Here is a 17,449-nt window from a genome sequence, read left to right on the forward strand (position 1 = left end):
AACTCAGCCGCCCCCACCAGCGAGAGGCGTCACCGCAAAGGTAGAATCCGTAATACCCTTTATAGACGTCTTGCTCCTTTAGAGACTTAAAGTATTTAGACGTGTCATTTCTTTAATCGGTGGCTGTCTGCATAGCAGCTTAGGAGTGGGTAATTACCCCGGAGTGGTTAATTAGCTAACGGGCTAATTGCCCTTCCCTGCAGGGGGAAGGAGAGACAGACTTCCCCTGCAGATCTCCGCAGTTGGGAGTGGATGCCAATTAGCTAGGAAGGGTTTTACAATACAATAATCACTGCTTTTGTTTAAATCTGCCAGGGGGATCCCCCCCTCCCCGATAATTTGTTTACTGGAAGAGGCAGTGGGGTCTAATGGGTGGGGGAAGGACCGGTGTGGTTCTGCTCACAGCTCCGGCACGGACTTCTTGGGTAGGTGGTCCCTGTGCGTTGAAGGGGCCTGTGTACGCGATGGCCCGCAGCTGGGGTGGACAGAAGGGTCACCCCCAGACGTTTGGGCCTTCAGTTCCCCAAAGCTTTTCCAGCACGGCAAGGCGCCGGGGATGCTTGGAGCCGAGGTCCAGAACGCCTGGAGACCCACCTCTGCCCTCGCTTGGCCCACAGGGCTCTCTCCAAGTCATGTTGTGAACCCGGCCGCAGGTTTTCCAGTCTGCAGACCCAGTGGTCGAGTTTCGCAAGGGTTTGGCAAGAGACATGGAGACCCGGTCCCGACAACACGAGTTCTCACACCCAAGGACAGCCTGTTGGCTGTTGCTGAACCATGCAAGGCGGTTCAAACTTAGGGTTATCCTGTTGTCCGAACCCAGCAAAATGACAAGCCATGCCGCGCAACCCACGGTTCACAAGCTGTGGGGGCCTCTTCATGGGCTGTTCACAGTGAAACCATGGTGAAACTCATGAGCGCTCGTCTCCTTCGGGCCCCTTAGACATTGGGAGAGAAAGCGAACGAAACTCACAGTGAAACTCACCCCCAGCCCTTGCAAGGGGGTTACTGTGTTGTCTGAATCCAGTCAGAGTTGGGAAGGTGCCAGCAGGCATATTAGTTTCAGTTCCTTGATGGTCCCTGTGGCAAAAGTAACGGTGGTGGTTTGTTTTATTTTTGAAGGATGACGCAAAATTGAGGATTAGTTGATAAGAACTTTGAAGACTTGTGGTAGATCCAACAAAGCTCCGTCCATTCCGGCGACTTGTATTCACCCGGATGCCCTCGGGAAGTTCCAAACCGGGGCACGGAAGCAGTGCCGTCTCGGCATCTGGTTTTGAAAGCTCAAAGGTGGGATTTTGATCCTACCGAGAAACAGTGACCTTTTTCTTGGTATGCTGGTCCTTACAGAGTCAAGGGGCGTACTCCAAGCAGCGTTTGTCCACCTGGGGGAACTCCAAAGTTTGCAGAAGAAATATATTTGTTCATTTAGGAAAGATCCCCCAAGAGGCAGCCCCCTCCCAGCTTGTGTTCAGCCCATCTCAGGGGCCAGTTGTGGTGTCTGCTTCTTGGAAGGAGACAAGAGCAGGAAGCTGGCCAGAAGTGGGGAACAGAATGGAGTATTTTTAGAAGGATAAAGGACAGACGTGCTCCATATTCTCCAATCTTGCCAGCCACGATCAGTCCTGGGACTTTTGCTTTGCTCCAGGCCGCAGGAGCTTCATGGAACTTCCATAGCTAGGTGCAGGCTACCTCCGGATAAAGTTATTGGGGGCAAATCACAGGAGAGGGCTGTCTTTGCCCCGCTCATTGCCTTCCTGGGGCCAGGCAGATAGGACTGGGCTAGGTCACCGTCCGATCGACGTGCGTCTTAAATCAGGGCCCGGTCCGGCCCTCCAGGCTCCCAGCTTGGCTCCTTCAGCTGGTTTGCCAAGGCCACCTGGTGCTGCCTCCGGGCTTTTGTGCAGTCCGTCCCCCTCGGAAGGGCCGGAATGGCTCTCCAGAGGCTCAGTAGCTCCGAGCAAGGGCTTGGAGAGGCAACATTTGGGGCGGGGAGTGTTCGGGCCCCTTCCTCTTTGGCCCCGGGAGCCTTTCGGAAAAGGTGCATGTGGCTCCCAGGCTGGGCCAGGAGAGACTTGCTCCCCACGAGGTGCCCTCAGGCCGTTGCCTGGCTTGGCGGGTGCAGACGTGGGTCCCGGCCGGTCCCCGCGCAGGCTGCAGGCGGTGCGCCCCCCTTCTCGGCTGCCAGGCGGCCTCCTGCCAAAATAAACAGAGGTGCCTGCACACGTGCTTCTCCGACGGCTCAGCCCTGCTGTAGTAATTAAATAATAACACCGCGAGGACAGAGCATTCATTTCGGCCGTCAATCAGAAACTGGGCAGCAGCCCGGCCGAGAGAGGTCTGCGATTCAAGGAAGCCGGTGGCCGGGCACGGCCGATCGGCAGCCCTGTGGGCTTCCTCCGAGGCCGGCCCGCAGAATCCGCCGTGGCCGCGCTCCTCTCCGGCGCGGTCTCCTCGGAGTGGGGCAGAGATGGCGGTTCCGCTGGCTTTCGCGGTCTTTCCCATGTGGCAGCCGCATCGTGCGAGTCGGGGAGCGTGTCCTCCCGTGGCTTCGGGAGCCCGTCTGCGTCCTTCCAGCACAAGCCCGCTGCAGAGATCTGTCCGGGGGAACCAAGCCCCCGGTCCATGTCTTCCTCGCGTCACTGTCCCGTCTCCCAAACGTCCCCTGCAGATTTGGGGGCAGGAGAGGGTGTGTGCCAAGCGGCTCGGGCCGAGAGCTTTCAGCAGTGACCTGGCCAATCTGTGCTCCCAGAGTTAATCCCCAAATTTGCGAACTCAAGAAGTTGAGTTTGGAGTACAGACAGAGTCTGGGTTATAGCTGTTGGTGAAATGTGGGTTATCCTATTGCCTGAGCAAAACCACAGTCACAAGCCATGGTTTGTTTCCAAACAAGCAACAGTTTTTAACCCAACAATAAACCATGGTTTCTCTTCATAGGTTGCTCATGGTTAGGAAAGCATGCTTGAACATGTGTTGAGAATGGGCTGTTCTTGAACCGTGGGTTGTTGTGTTGTCAGAACCTAACCAAGATCACAAACCATGATGAACAGCCCACGGTTCATAACCCGATAGAAACCACGGGCTCTCTTCATGGCTTGTCCTAGTCTGGATGGAGGAAATAACGGATGTTTGTTCAGGCTCTGCTGGAAGACTTGCAGGGTGGAGAGTGAGGGACGTGTGAGGAACCTGTTTTTAAGGAGGGGAATCCGGATGCCTGCGTTCTGTTCCTGGATTCCAGCCTGCGAATCCGACTTTCGGGTGAGCGTAGCCACTGTTCACATGGGACTTGCCAGGCTTCAGGATGCAGGTCGCCATTGCTGGGTACGCACCCAAACCTCTGCGCCTTCCTCTTGTCCCAGCTCCCTTTCTAAGACGGGACCAAGCCCCAGAGGCTGTCCAAAAAGGCTTCCTCAGGATTGCAAATATGGAGCTGAATACGGCTCACGGCAAGCGCCCCCCACCCAAAGGGAACCGCACCCCTTTCGCTTGCCGACTGGCTCTTTGGTGCTTCCCCAGCGTTTCTCTGGCCTTTCCACCCACTCGCCTCTCTGGCTCTGCTCCCGTGCGCCCTGGGATGCAGCCCCAGAGCTTCCCCAAAATGGAGTTCGGCTCTTGGCGCACAAGAGGTCGACCACCCCCAGTGCCCGGGACCTCCGCTTCTGCCTGGGGGCGTCTCTCCTGGCTAGGCCCACTCTGAGGTTGGGGTCGAGCATCCTTCCCCGTCCCCTTCCCCAGGAACAACGCCAACCAACCCCCAGAGTTCACTTCAGCGTTGTCAGTTTGTGGCCCTGCACCAGAGTTGCCTTCTGGTCCCGTTCCAGAGCTGTCTGCTCAACTCCAGGGTACGCATGACAGAACGAACCTTGACGCTAATTACTCAATTACCCTGGAATGCGCCAAAGCTCTACCAGCCGTGACTCAGGATCAATTTCATTTGGCTGACAGCGCCGCTAACACCCGCCCGGAGCAGGAAATGAGGGGACGGGCCAGGGTGTATCCGGCAGGTGACCCGCCAACCAGATAACAGTCCCCCGAAAACAGTTGCATCCAAAACAAGTGGGGAGGGGGGTATCTCACCTGTCCACACCTGCCAAGCTGAGTGCCTCTGCTAAGAAAGAGGCACCTGGCAGGAAACAAAGAAGGGGCAAGGCTGAATTTAATAACGTGCTCGCCAGGGCAGGTTGGGAAATGTCGGTCCAGTTCCCGTTATCCATCCCATTGCCCGGTTTGGGACCAGTGCATTTTGCAAGGGAGCGATGGCTTGTTCAGGGTCTTCCCAGCTTGCTCTGCACCATTCCTGGTGGTTGGAATGCTTTCCCTCACATGTCGTTAAGGGAAGCTCTTCCCATATTTGACCCTGTCTTTTTTCCTCTTGCAAGGAACCTGAAGTGGCTTAAACCTGGGATTTTTCCTCTGGTCTTGAATTGAAAATCTTGTGGGTGCTTTTGTATTCCGGCCTTACCCACGACTGGAATGCAGATCCGGAGAGATGGTATTTGGCCCTCGGGCTGCAAGCAGTTTAAGGGATCTGCATTTTGCCAGATATTCTCCGCCCTGCTGCGGTCTCCGCCATTTCCTTCCCACAATCCCCCAAGTCTAGGGCATTCTGGACCGTTCAAACACCAACCTCTCCACGCAGCAGCAGCTTTTAGCCCGTGTGACCAGAGCAAGCCCCAAACGACAAAGCGTTGCGACGGCTAATGGAGAACCCCATCCCTCCAAAGCCTTTGTGGAATTTCTCCTCTCCCTGGAGAAAATTCGGAGAAATTGCCATCTACCCCTGCTTATTTATCTTCCAAGAATAGGGTGGAGGAGTTTTGAGAAGCCTCAAGGGGGCTTTTAGGTTTTCAAGACCATCCGGTAATTCTCGTTTGGGTGTTTCTGATTTCCTGTTTAAGCCATGTTGCCCACACCCTCCTTTGAGAGGGCTCCAGCAGCGCTCCCCGCCGCCCCAAGAAATCCCCACACGCACCAGTGCGCATTCTTGTTTCCCAATTTTAATACATTCTTAACGTTTTGTTCGTGCGCCCAAATTCCACGGAGTGACTCATTAAAGCTGCTTAGCTGGAAGTGAGTTTGGTGGAGGGGTTCGGGACTGGAGGGCTTGTCTCATTCAGGCTCGTTCGATGATAGAAATTTGGCAAGCTCACGGGGGAATGGAAGGGAACTGGAAGGCTATCTGACAAGGCGCTGGGCTGGAGGCGAGCAAGGTGGAAGGGGGCACTCCAAACTGGCACGAAGGAGCGGGTTCGAGGTGGCTCATTCCGATCGGAGCGATCCCCACGGGGCTATGGAGGCCTAGCTTTCAAAAGCTGCCAGGGAACAGCACCTGCTTTGCCCGCAGAGGCTTCCAGGTTCAACTGTTGGCACTTCCAGTTTAAAAGATCCAGTAGCAGTTAATTGGGAACCCCTGGAGATTGGCAGAGTAGACGCCCCTGGACTAGCGAGAGACGTTGACCCTCTGAACTGATGCTGCCCAAGCCAATCATTAGAAAACTTGTATGCCTTCTAAGAACTGGGTTTATTCCTCCTCTACCCTCCTCATCCCTTTTCCTCTTGTGCTGCTCTTATGTACTGATTAACTTTTCATTGGCTGATTTGACCAGCGGACATGGGTAAGGAAGCCAGTTTGGGCTGAGAGACAGCTTGACAGTGGGGCGGACTGGGCTGGTGGGCTCTTTGCTGGGCGGTGCTTGAGCGGAGGCTGGGTTCAGACAATGAGCCAATCCACACGACACAAACAGCCCATGATTTAACAGCAGCCTCCACTCAAACCGTACTCATCCTGTGATGTCTGAACACTGGAAGTCCAGGGGGGCTCAGGCCTGGGTTAAGGAGTACGCAGTTCCAACCTTACTTGCCTGATCCCTGGGGAAGTTGTAAATTATTCTGTGCCTCAGTGTTCCCCATCTGTAAAATGGGACCATAGGTCAAGAGCACGGACACAACCGGCTGTGACTGCAACCCCCGTGCTGTGCCTGCCCTATCTTGCGCTTGCTTTTTTTCTAGCTGCACTGTTGATTTCCCTGCACTTTCCCCTCTTTCAAGTAAACATGTTGTTGTTAATTTGGGTTGCTGAAAAGTGAAAAACACTCCAGGATGTGAGGAATATCTGAATTTCTGAGTGGCCAAATTTAGTTTCTGGCTCGGGGATGCCCTGCGAGGAAACAGCTAGTCCCCTGATAGTTGTTGACTCCAGTTCCCATCAGCCCAAGCCTGCATGGCCATTGGTGAGGCATGATGGGAATTGCGGTGCACCAGCATTCAGCGGCCCCGGTGTCTCCCCGGCCCCACGTGAGGAAAAGCGCTCGAGAATCAGCCACCCAGGAATCCCCACTGTCTCATTTTGGATCAACAGCCTGGCGCTCTCCCCAGAGGCCTGGGGGAGCGGCTCCCATCAGCCGCATCCCTCATGGTTGGGGCTGATAGGCTGGGGGTGCCGGCCAGTCCCATCCGGAAGCTCCAGGCTCCTTTCGGAAGGCAGGATTCTGCTTGTCCGTGGCCCTGGAGCAAAGGGGGCCTCCAGCCGACGCAGATCCGGGACGGGGGCTGCTTGCGGAGCCACGTGGGACCCCAACGCTTCTTCTTCTCTCCCTAGATGCTCGAGTCCCCCGACCCGCGCATGACCGACCCGCGCCGGACATGGATCTCCTTTGTGCAGCGTCCCGGCGACGGCGGCGGCTCCAAAAAGCGATGCAAGGGGAAAGATAAGAAATTTGTAGGTTGCGCCCGGAGGCACAGCTGGCTATGGGTGGCGATGAGGATGAGGGTGGTGATGAAAATACCGCGGGACCTGCAGGCAGGGTTGGCGCCATCCTCTTAGAAACACAGAACAGAGACACAGAGCGAGTGAGAGGGGCCTCCGGGCCATCTAGTCTGACCCCTGGCTCCGCTCGCGACATGCCCGCCGTGTGCGTGTCCAGCCGGTCCTTGAACACCCGCACCGACGGGGCCTCAGTCACCCCCCCATGCCAGACCCTGGGGGTCTTAACCCCCAGGAAGGACTTCCTGGCACCCCAACTGAACCTCGGATCCCTGAGCTTGGCTTCAGGCAAGGCACCCCAATCTGCGCCCCCCATGAGTCTGACCCTGTACCAAAATTTTGTGCCAGCTTTTGCTCCACACTGTCTTTTGGATCACCCCCCCCCCCCGCACCGCTTGCTTGCTTGGCAGGGAGAAAGCCGGGGCAGATGGGCTGCTGCTGCTAGGGCCAACCCCTACCCTGCTCCCCCGCTCCCCAGGTGTTTTGCTTCCCTTCCTTGAGCTGTTTTCTTCTCCTAAAGATGCATTTTTTGTGGTTCTGCAAGCGTCACCCCCCATCCCCCCGGAAGGCTCACACTGTTTCGGACCCCAAGGTCCGAGCCCGGCAAGCCTTTTCCGACAGGCCGGATCCAGAATCTGCTGTGAGGGTGAAGGAGGTGGGGCGCTGCAATGGGAACAGGCTAGATGCTGGGCGAGGTGGGACTGGTACGGTCCTGGCACCACTGCGACAGCCCTGCTCCCAGGGGTGGTGTTCCACTGCAGTGGACAGAGAATGTGTGTGCATGCCACAGATGTACCACACATGTGCATGGCTCTCTGAGGGGGTGAGGCCCCTCGCCTAGCCATCTTGCTAGTTATAGGGGGCCAGTGGGCCTAGTGGTTATAGTGTCAGATGGGACTCGGGGGATCTGGGTTCTGGACCCCCTGTGGCCATGGAGCTCCCTGGGTGAATTTGGGCCAGTCACTGGCTCTCAGCCTGGCCTACCTCACAGGGTTGTTGTTATCAGGAAAAACCAGAGAGCTGGATGAGGTGAATACATACATACATACATATTTTCTGTGCTTTAAGTATCAATAAATTGGTGCAGGACTTGGAAGCCATAAAGGTAGACGCAGAACTATTCTGCCTGAAGTTGTAGGAAAGCAATGCTTATTTTTAAAAAATTGCTGGGGTTACTTTTGCACTTGCAAGAATCAGGTGATGCGGATGGATGGATGGATAGATGCCAAATTTGCTGGAGGCGTCTGGCCCCAACGCTGCTGGGGTTATGTATACATTCCAGACTTCGGGCTGAACACCCAAAGGGCTTCCATGGCTGCAGCACCACGGACAGCTTCAAAGCTCAGCCTGAAACCCGGAGTGGCTACACCACCCTGGGGCGGCTGTGGCCCCAGGCGGCTGAGCTGGGCCCGTGGGCCTCGGGCTGGGCTGCACCAAGCACAGGGCCCTCAGCCCGAACGGGGGCCCTCGCCCGGGGCCACGGTGGCTTCACGACTTCCCTGCTGGGCCGAGCTCCTGCTCTCAAAGAAGCGGTCCATTCAAGCAGTGGTGGGAAGCACCCCACCACCCCAGGCCTCGCTGGACTGCCACTCTCAGCGGCCCAGCCGGTGGCGGGGATGATGGGCCTTGTAGTCCCACCACATCTGGGGCGCCTTGCGATTCCCCACCCCTGGCAACATCCAGGCAACCGTCTCAGGCCTATCCGTGAGGTGACCCTGGCTTAGGTGGGCCCGAGGAGGCTTGGCCTGGCCACGGCCGAGTCCGCCGCCCCACCGCTCTTGGCACCGCGGCTTGCCCCAGAGCGGGGAGCATGGGTCCTGGTCCCCAGTGGCTGCCCAAGCACCCCTTTGCTCATGCGCCCTGCAAAATATACCTGTCGCCGCACACACAAGACGCGGTCGTCTGAATGCTTCGCCCGGTTTCTGACGGTCCTCTTTTTCTCCTCCTACCCGTCTTTCATTTTTTAGCGTGGCCTCGTCGGCCCTCCAGGCCCCCCGGGCCCCCCCGGCCCTCCAGGGGCCCCTGGCGCAGAAGTCACCCAAGAAATCTTACTGCAGGAGTTCAAGGAGATGTTAAAAGGTGAGCGGGCGCGATCAGCGTGTTTCCGGGAAGCTCACGCCTCCCCTCCCGGCCTCGCAGATCAAAACGCAATTTTTGGCTTTGTCCGAAGCAGGTCTGGGTCGCGGGGGTGCAGTTCCAAGCCCCGTTGCCTGGAATCGAGCCTCCCCAAACCTGGCATGCTTTTACTTCGGAGTAAACTGACAGCGCAAACCTGGACTCGCAGTGCGTTTCACAAGCGGTCCGCCCGGAGGGGTTAGAGATGTGGCAGCTCTCGGAATGTCTGTCGTGCTGGCCGGGGCTGCTGGGAACTGAAGTCCAAACGATCAAACACATGTTTGTTCATTTGTGTATTTCTTGAACTTGGATTCTGCCTTCCCACCCAAAAAGGGCACACGAAGCAGCTGGTGAGAACAGGCAGGCGAGAAGCCGAGATCTGAAATGCAAGCATAACATGCGAAATCAAAACATCATTCCAAACCCCTTCAGCAAGATCCACTTGTATGCCAGAGACCCAGAATGGGATGAAGCAAACGGGAGCAACCGAGCCTGGGGAGTTAGAAACAGGAGGGGCCTCCTGGTCCATCTAGACTGACCCCCGGCTCCACTCATAACATGCCTACCATGTGCATGTCTAGCCTATCCTTGAGCCGCAAAGCCTGGGGGCAGCCCCCAAGAAGGCCCCGTTTTGCGGCCTCATCTCAGGCATGCCCAAAGGCAGCAGGACTCAGGACGGGGCTTCCCCAGAGACCCGCAAACCAGGGCTGCGTCTGGGGGAAGGCGGTCTTCTCATAAGGGGGTGAAACGGGCTCCTTTTCTTTCAGAAGCCACCGAACGGCGCGCTCTCCCTGCTTCGGCAGCCCAGCCCAGCGAGGTGCCCCCTCTGCTCTTCCCCCTGGAGGAGCTGCCCCCCGACCGGCGGGCCGAGGAGACGCCCCCCTACAAGCGGGTGGAGGAGGCCTTCCACTGCAAGCTCAAGGGGCAGATTGTGGTGGACAAGAAGACGCTGATGGAGCTCCAGAACTTCCAGATGGTAAGCGCTTCACCTCCACAGCTTTGTGCCGGTCGTGTCCTGCGAGGCAGGCAGATTTTCTGCATGCTCACAAATCCATATTTTTCAACCCAGCCCGTTCTGTCCCAGACTGCACCTCCAAAAAGGCACAAACCTCTCCCAAAGGCACACGCTTCTCCAAACTTTTTCGGTGACTGGGATTTCCTGGGCACTTTTTCTGCAGCTCAGTTTATCTAAAATCTGAGGAAACGTGCAAGTCGGTAGAATCTGGGTGATTCGGGCAAAGGCAGGCCAGGGTGGAATCCATGGGACGGGTTAATAAGAAGCTAAGCCCCGTGAATCTCATGCAGAGTTCTTGACCGTCCCTAAGCTTAAGGGTGCTTCCTTTGTTCACAGAAAAGGGTCTGGGGAAAGGGGCAGTTTTGGTGATCGAAAAAGTGCTCCATCGAGCAGCAAAATGTGAAATTTGGCTTCAAAATGTGACATTTGGGTAACGTCCCTTTGCTAGGTGTGTGCCAGTTTCCGAAGCGTGTGCCCCTTTCTTGCATCCTTCCACCCGCAGGGGCAGATTTATGCAAATTGCAGAATTTGCATAAATTGGGACCCCGGTGCCAATCGGATGCACATGACTGGGCCCTTTGGGAACCGTTTCAAGAGACACGCGGTTGCTTTTAGGATTGCGAACGGGCCGTGTTTGGAACAACCCCTGCACCGCTCTTCGCAGCCTCTTCCGTCAGGTGCGGTTCCAGGGACGGGGAGAGAGTTCAGCCATGTCTCCTCTGTGGGAGGAAAGGTAAAATCCAGGCTGGTCCCAGACGTGTCCTCTTTTGGGGGCCTGCTCTCTCTTTGTGGGCCTTCGTGCTGTGGTGCAGCCGGGCCCCCCTTCCTTCCTTCCTTCCTGTTCCTCACAATGCCCAGAGTGAAGCGAACTCGGGGGCGTTGCGGGACCGCCGAGACGCGGCCAGTTGCAGCTGCCTGGCATCGCTCTCGAAAGCCCGTCCGGGGGACCCAAAGCTGGCCTTCGCAGCAGGCCCTCCCGGGGCCCTGGCGTGTTCCCAGAGAAGCCGGATGCTGGCGCCAGCTGCGGAATGTCAGATGGCCCGGCTGGGCGCGGAGGTTTCCCAAACCGCATTGTTCCCGTGGGCCCAGAGGAGCCGGGTCAGCGTGATTGTTCCTGGGAGCTCTTCGGAGGGATAATGCTGGTGCCATGCTAATTGGGCGCTGAGAAGGAGACTCACGACAGCTTAATAGCCCTCGATTTACAGGCTGGGCCGAAAGCGAGGCAGCCGGTTCCCTTCCTAATTGCCGTGGGCAGGTGCCTGGTACCTCTCCGTGCCAACAGGCGCTCTGCTGCCAGAATTGCAGGCCGGAGCAGCGGCCCGGGACTTTGCGTAGAAGAACAGGCGGAAAAACCGTGTTGGGTCAGGGTCCCCATCATCCCCAGACACTGTGCTAGGGGATGATGGGGAAGGTTGTCCAACCGGTTTGGAGGAGGCCAGGGCGGAGAAAGCTGGTGTGTGTGACTGGATAGAGTGCCCCATATGGCACAGGGTTTTCCTTGGAGGGCCATTGACTCTCTGTTCATGTTTGTGTGTGAGAGAAAGAGAAAGAGTTAAAAGGATGGAGAAACGTGGGATTCTCATTTTTCCTTTGCAACTGCTTTTTCTTTTCCTTAGAATGGGGGGAAAAAAACACGTTTCAAACTGGAAAAGTGCACATCTTCATCTACATTTTCCAAAGTGCTCACTTCCCCCCAATTGGCTAAACCAAACTTTTGTCTCATTTTGTTTCATTTTGTTTTTAAATGAATATTTTAAGTGTGCATTTTTTCAAACTCAGCTGTGAAATTTGGGGATATGGGAATGCTTTTGGAGAAACACGCTCCTGTCGGGGTCCACTTTGCAGGTTGAGAACGGGGGACGCTCTGCTGGCTTTACGAATGGAAACATGGTTTTAATCCAGGTCTGGACTGGACTGGACAGAGAGAGAGGAAGGAGAAAGAGTTGTGAGAAACGACTGCTTGTCAAGCAGGAACGTACTGATGCTGGGAAATAGTCTTCCATTTCAAGTCAGCGGTTTGGGGGGAATTAAGTTGCCACCCCCACTTAAGTGTAATTGCTTTTAATGCAGCAGACAAGACTTGAGCTGTCAAAAAGGCACCGGCATTTTCCCTAGCGCTGGGGGTAAAACTGGGGCGAGGGCGCGAGGGCCCCGGCAGCCAGCCAAGGCAGCAACGTGGGGATCCCAAATGGCCGTGCCGTCATTGGCCAAATTTACTTCCCCAACTCCCATTTCAAGTGGTATTTTACACACTTTCAAGCTAGCCAGTTTTCCAGGGACAGATGAACGTTTGAAAGGGAGCCCTTAAATATGATATTTAAAAGAAAATGCTATTTCTCCCAGCTGCCTCTCAAAGGGACGTATTCAGGCACCTTTAAATACACAGATGAATGCTGCATTAATGGCACTTTTCCCCTTCATTGGTACCTGAAATGCTTCTTATTTAACAAACGGCAGCTGTTGCGAACGCAATCCATTTCTGGAGCATGGAGCAAGCTGCCCCTGCCTGCTTGCACATGTGTGAATGCACGTACACACACACAGGCAGGTGGCTTTTCTCAACCCCTTTGTGGGCCAATAGCAAACAAAATAGAGATACCAAAAATTTAGAAAGGCGTGGAAGGAGGTTTGATCAATCTCGAGAAAGAGCAACCTTTCTCTAGCGGCTGTGTCATTTTTTTGACGTGTGATTTATTATATAGATAAAGTGCCTGCACCGTGTTTCTATGCTTGCAATTTCATCGGGGTGCTAAGGCGGGTCAAAAAGACCGGGGCTCAAACACACAGGGCAAGAAAGAGCTCGCTGAGGCCGCAATTTCCCCGAGTGCCCCAGGCAGCAGAGCCCTTCTGGAGATTCGGGGCCCCAGGTGAAAGGTTTGGGGTTCCCGCCGTCATGGGCCAGCTTCAAACTCCTCTGATTTCCATGCTTTTAACAGGGAGCACGCGACTTTCGTCCCATATCCAGCCCGACCCACTGAAATGAACGGGCCGTTTCGTCGGCTGTTAACTTCAATGGGTCTACTCTGTGCAGAACTAACATCCGATGCTACCGTACAATCTGTGTGCTTTAGATACCGAAGGAGCAATGCACCCACCCCGTGCCAGTTACCCCGGCAAAAATCGCCAGGCTAAGCACGGCCAGAGCGGTTCTTTCCCGTGAAAGTCCCCTGTGACAGCAGCAGAATCTCCAATTAGAGGATTAAAACCTTTTTCGAAGATGGTGCATTAAAGCTAATTTTCTCCTGCTCCCTAACTTGAGCCAAACCCAGACCACGGGAGCCAAGGATAACAATGAGCCGCCACCCTGCATTTATTTTAGCATAAATCCCATAATCTCTCCGGCGAGCTGTGTGCAGGGAGACGTCTGCCTTGCGTGGGGAGCTGCTAACCCAGGGCTTAGAGTTCTGCTCATTTTCCCGACGAAATTTAGAAAGGGCTGCAAAGGGAAACAGAGCCGCCTCCACCCTCTCTCCGCAGGAGAAAGCAATCTGATCGGGGTAGGATTGTGTGAAAACCGCCCAGAGATGTGGGCTAGTCAGCACCTTGGCATGGCTTGGCTCCTTTGGGAATCTCTCCGAGGTTTCAGCACTGCTCCCAGGGAGGCGTCTGTCTGCATTTCACCTGATACTGCCAGCTTTGACTGGCAGCAGCTCTCCTAGATGCAGGGCCAGCAAAATCCTTTCCATCACTTTCCTTCCCCTTTCCCCTTAACCGGAGCTGGCCTGCCAGGAGAGGCGGTCGATTCCTTTGTCCGCAGGGCTCCTTATCCAGCACAGCTTTCATGCTGGGCTTTTAGGAGGCATCTGTGGTGCCGAACCTCCTCTGTGCAATTCAGCGCTGGGGTGGTTGGGAACCAGCATGTTGACGGGGCTCCGTGCCCATCACGCCTTGCATTCTGGCCTTTGTAGGGCTCTCCATGCAAGCAAATCCGTTTGGGGGGTTGACTTCAGCACCACCGAGAGCTCCTGGAAGGCTCAGAATGCAAGCCGCCCTGGATAAGAGCTCCACGGACCTCGGTGTTTCCGGAGAGCTTTCCAGATGCAAAGCCCCTTTTGCTGCTTCCGTTGAGGAATGAATCCAGGGCCAGCCTAGAGGGTTTGGAAGCACCAGGCCAGCTCTGTAATTAAAGAGAGAAATGCGATTCCTTCTGGTGGCAGGTGCTGAGGACTGGCAGCTTCATTCCCCCGCCTGTTGGAGTGCCTCACAGCCCCCCAAATTAGCTTCCTGCATTGACCGGCAGCAGCCGCGGCTTTCCAGGGCTGCTGGCGAAATTTTCCCAGCCCCCCCTGGAGATGCCAGGGATCAAAGGGGGTGCCTGAGGGCCCTTTCCCACCTGACATCCCACTCCCCAGAATGGCCAGAGGTTTGACAGGAGTGAATCTTGAGCGATATGACAGCGTGGCAGAAAGACGGGGAAGGTGGCCGTCTCCTTTCAGGCAGAAACGGGCCCTCTCTCTCTCCACAGCCCTTGGCCAAAGGAGCCTTCCTCCGAGGGTCCGGGTTAAACCTCACGACGGGGAGATTCACCGCTTCCATATCTGGCATCTACCAGTTTTCGGCCAACGTCCACATTGGTGAGTTGGACCGTCTGCTCGAGCTATGGGTGGGTGGTCCAAATCCCCTTTGCCTTTCCCGGGGAGGGTCTTGGACCAGGGGAATAGAGCAAGGGCTGGGTCTGGGACCCCCGGAAGATCTCCGGACAACTGGAAGTGCGGGGGGGGGGGGGAAAGGAGTTATTTATTTATTATATTTCTATCCCGCCTGGTTTTTTTTTAATTCTTAATAAATAGAGTTTTAAAAAGTGCAGAAACTTTTCGAAGAAGTGATACTTAAGGTAGAATGCCTGTTAATTTACTACACAGGGCAGGATTATAAACGGAGACTTCCTAGTTGTTGGTGATGAGTAAAAATTGCCTAAGACGACACGGAACCTAAGGTTGCATGAGGTTTTTCCCCTGGTTTTGGCCACAGTGCCTAAAATAGGCATGTTGGGAGGAAGAGGAGAGAGAGGAAGGCTAGCTCGTGGGCACCGCGTGTGTTGCCAGAAGCGAAAGTGGGGAAAGGTCTCCGTGTGGCTCGTGCAACTTTTGGCTGAAGTAGCAGGACCTTGGACAGCTCCGGGCAACCAGCTTGCTTCAATTAGGAAATGGACTGAGACATTCCATCCTCTACCCCTTGGGCAATACTGCCATCCCAGGCTCCACCCCTTCCTGAACTTTGAGGCACCTTAACAGGGTGACCCTCAAGCCTCCGTCCTGGAACCTGCCCCATCTCGGGCCTCTCTCTCCTTTTTCACTGACCGCCCTAGCAATAGAGAGCTTTGCCTGTTTGACTCCGCTTTTCCGGGCCAATATTTGAAGCTCTGGTCAAGACACAACCGTCTTGGGAGGCTAATTCTAAGCATGGATGCCCGAAACCAGTCAGCGTGTCAGCTACACTTTCAGACACCTGATCGCTTCTGTTTTGAAGCCCGCCGCAATGTTTACAAGGTGCTTTATCAAATCCAGAACAGTTTCATTGACTCCCTCTCTCTCCTGCCCATTTCTCTCCAAGACCACAGTGAGCTGAAGAGTAAACTGCAGCTTCGAGCGAGAGACACCGTTCGAGTGTTGATCTGCATCGAATCTCTCTGTCATCGATACACGTGAGTCGCCCGGATGGTTTACAGAGCAGATAAAGTGCAACTTGTAACAAAAATTGAAGTACTTCTAGCCAGGGATACAGCCCCTTCCCCTTCCGGTTTACTCCAAATAAACCAGAAGCAGATGTATCCAGGCAAGGAGATGGTTCTCTCTACCCTTCTTCCTGTGGTTCGGTTGTTCCTGCCTCCTGCCTTTGCTCCATCCTCCTGCCCACCGCTTTCTAGTTTTTGGAGAAAGAGAGAGTCAGTATTCTGTGGACGCTTATCAGGATGAGAGCCTCGGTCACCCTGCAAGTGTCTGCAGAGCTGGAATATCTCTGCAGGGGCTTGCGGGGAGCAGCGGTGGCAAGAAGGCAGTCCTGAAGCCCCGGAGAGCGGTGCAGAGGGCTTCACTGCATGGCTGCAGCCACCTGAGCTGCCCCGGTCGCTGCCCCGTCCTTTGGCTTCCCGCTTTTCCTTGCTCCTGCCCACCTGCTCAGCTCCAGGCTGTTGCTGCCTCCATCCTCATCTCCGGCCTCATCCTGCCTTATCAGGTTCCTGCACCCCGCCTCCTGGCCCTCGCCTGGCCCCTGACCTTAACGGCCGTTCCATGGCCAGATCTCTGGACTGGCGTTCGGTAGTTCTTCAGAGGCCGTGAAGCTCACCGCAGGTCCTCTGCATGTTGCTGAGACAACGGCTCTTCCTGAGTGGATCCCAGCCAGCGTAGCTTCGTTCAGGGCCCCAAGAACCGTGACCTTTGCCCGCTGCTTTCGGACCTTTGGTCCTGCTTCCCCTGGGGACTCTGAGCTCAGCTCGACGGGTGGTTTCCAGCCAATATTTTTCTGGACAACTCTCTGGAGGTTGAGATGTGTGTGTGTGCTTGTCGTCACAAAGATGGCAGCCACCTCTGCTTTCAGAAGGCTACAAAGCACAGCTTCTACTGGGCCATTCCACCCCCTAAGGTGGTCTTCCTGCGAGGTGTGCCTGGCCTTTCCTGGAAGACTCGGAAGCGTGCCGGCCTCTCTCAGCCTTCTCGGAAAGTCTTCCACATTGCGTAGAAGCCTTCAGATCTGCCCTTGCTCCCTTGGAGGCCAGCTGTGTCCACCCAGGTCCTTTCCAGTATGTCTCCTCTGTTTCCCTTGCATAAGAATTTCCGTCTTGGAAGCTCTCCCAGATGATTGTTCCCCGTCCTTCACACCTGGCCCCATTAACAATAACTTGGCAGAAACAACAACTTCAACGTGTAACCGGATGGCCCGCTGGCAGCCTCCGGAACCCCAGGGAAGCCTCGCAGAGCGCTTGCATGCGAGCTTGCGCAGGCATCTGTGCCATCTTACCCGCTTCCCTGTGACTCACGCAGAGCCAATCCGTGTTAAAAGTCCCAATCTGAGCCCTTGACTGGCGTATGGAGCCAAAGATGTGGGGCCTCGGGGAATAAACACCAGGCCTTGCTCTTCAGTTTTGCTGGCTGAAGGAGAAGCTCTTGGATACGCTAATAAGGGATTTTTTGTAGCAGTAGGAATGGCTTGGCCTTGGCTTCCCTGGTGTTGTGTGGGTGAGGTGTCCATGCATTTTTGCTGGACAATCTTGCCTAACAGACACCCCTTTTTGCAAGCTATCCCCCCTAATACAGTGGATTTAGGGGCGATGCTTCCCATAGTATCTACATTTCCTTACATAAACATTATTCTTAACACTCAGTTGCAACACTTGAAGGCGTGCAAAATTTGAGTGTGGTGTAGTGGTGAGAGCATGGGACTGGGACTCAGAGGATCTGGGTTCGAGTCCCCGCTCGGCCATGGAAACAACTGGGTGACTTTGGGCCAGTCACAGACTCTCAGCCCAACCTACCTCACAGGGTTGTTGTTGTGGGGATAAGATGGAGGAGGAGAGATGATGTAACCTGCCTTTTTCCTACAAAGGGCTCAAGGCAGCTTAC

At 55.3% G+C, this 17,449-nt stretch overlaps 1 protein-coding gene across 1 annotated transcript in view; it reads left to right on the top strand.

Annotated features, from left to right (window-relative positions):
- The window catches only part of C1QTNF12 (C1q and TNF related 12), a 28,148-nt gene that overhangs the window by 4,617 nt on the left and 6,082 nt on the right, over positions 1-17,449 (top strand). Inside the window, exons 2-6 of the mRNA XM_044445419.1 lie at positions 6,596-6,715; positions 8,728-8,839; positions 9,643-9,851; positions 14,356-14,464; positions 15,444-15,534. Of these exons, the coding sequence (XP_044301354.1) occupies positions 6,596-6,715; positions 8,728-8,839; positions 9,643-9,851; positions 14,356-14,464; positions 15,444-15,534 (641 nt within the window). The remainder of the gene's footprint in view (positions 1-6,595; positions 6,716-8,727; positions 8,840-9,642; positions 9,852-14,355; positions 14,465-15,443; positions 15,535-17,449) is intronic.

The sequence above is a fragment of the Varanus komodoensis genome, unplaced genomic scaffold, assembly GCF_004798865.1.
Source record: "Varanus komodoensis strain SLA01 unplaced genomic scaffold, ASM479886v1 scaffold48, whole genome shotgun sequence".
Classification (NCBI taxonomy): Eukaryota; Metazoa; Chordata; class Lepidosauria; order Squamata; family Varanidae; genus Varanus; species Varanus komodoensis.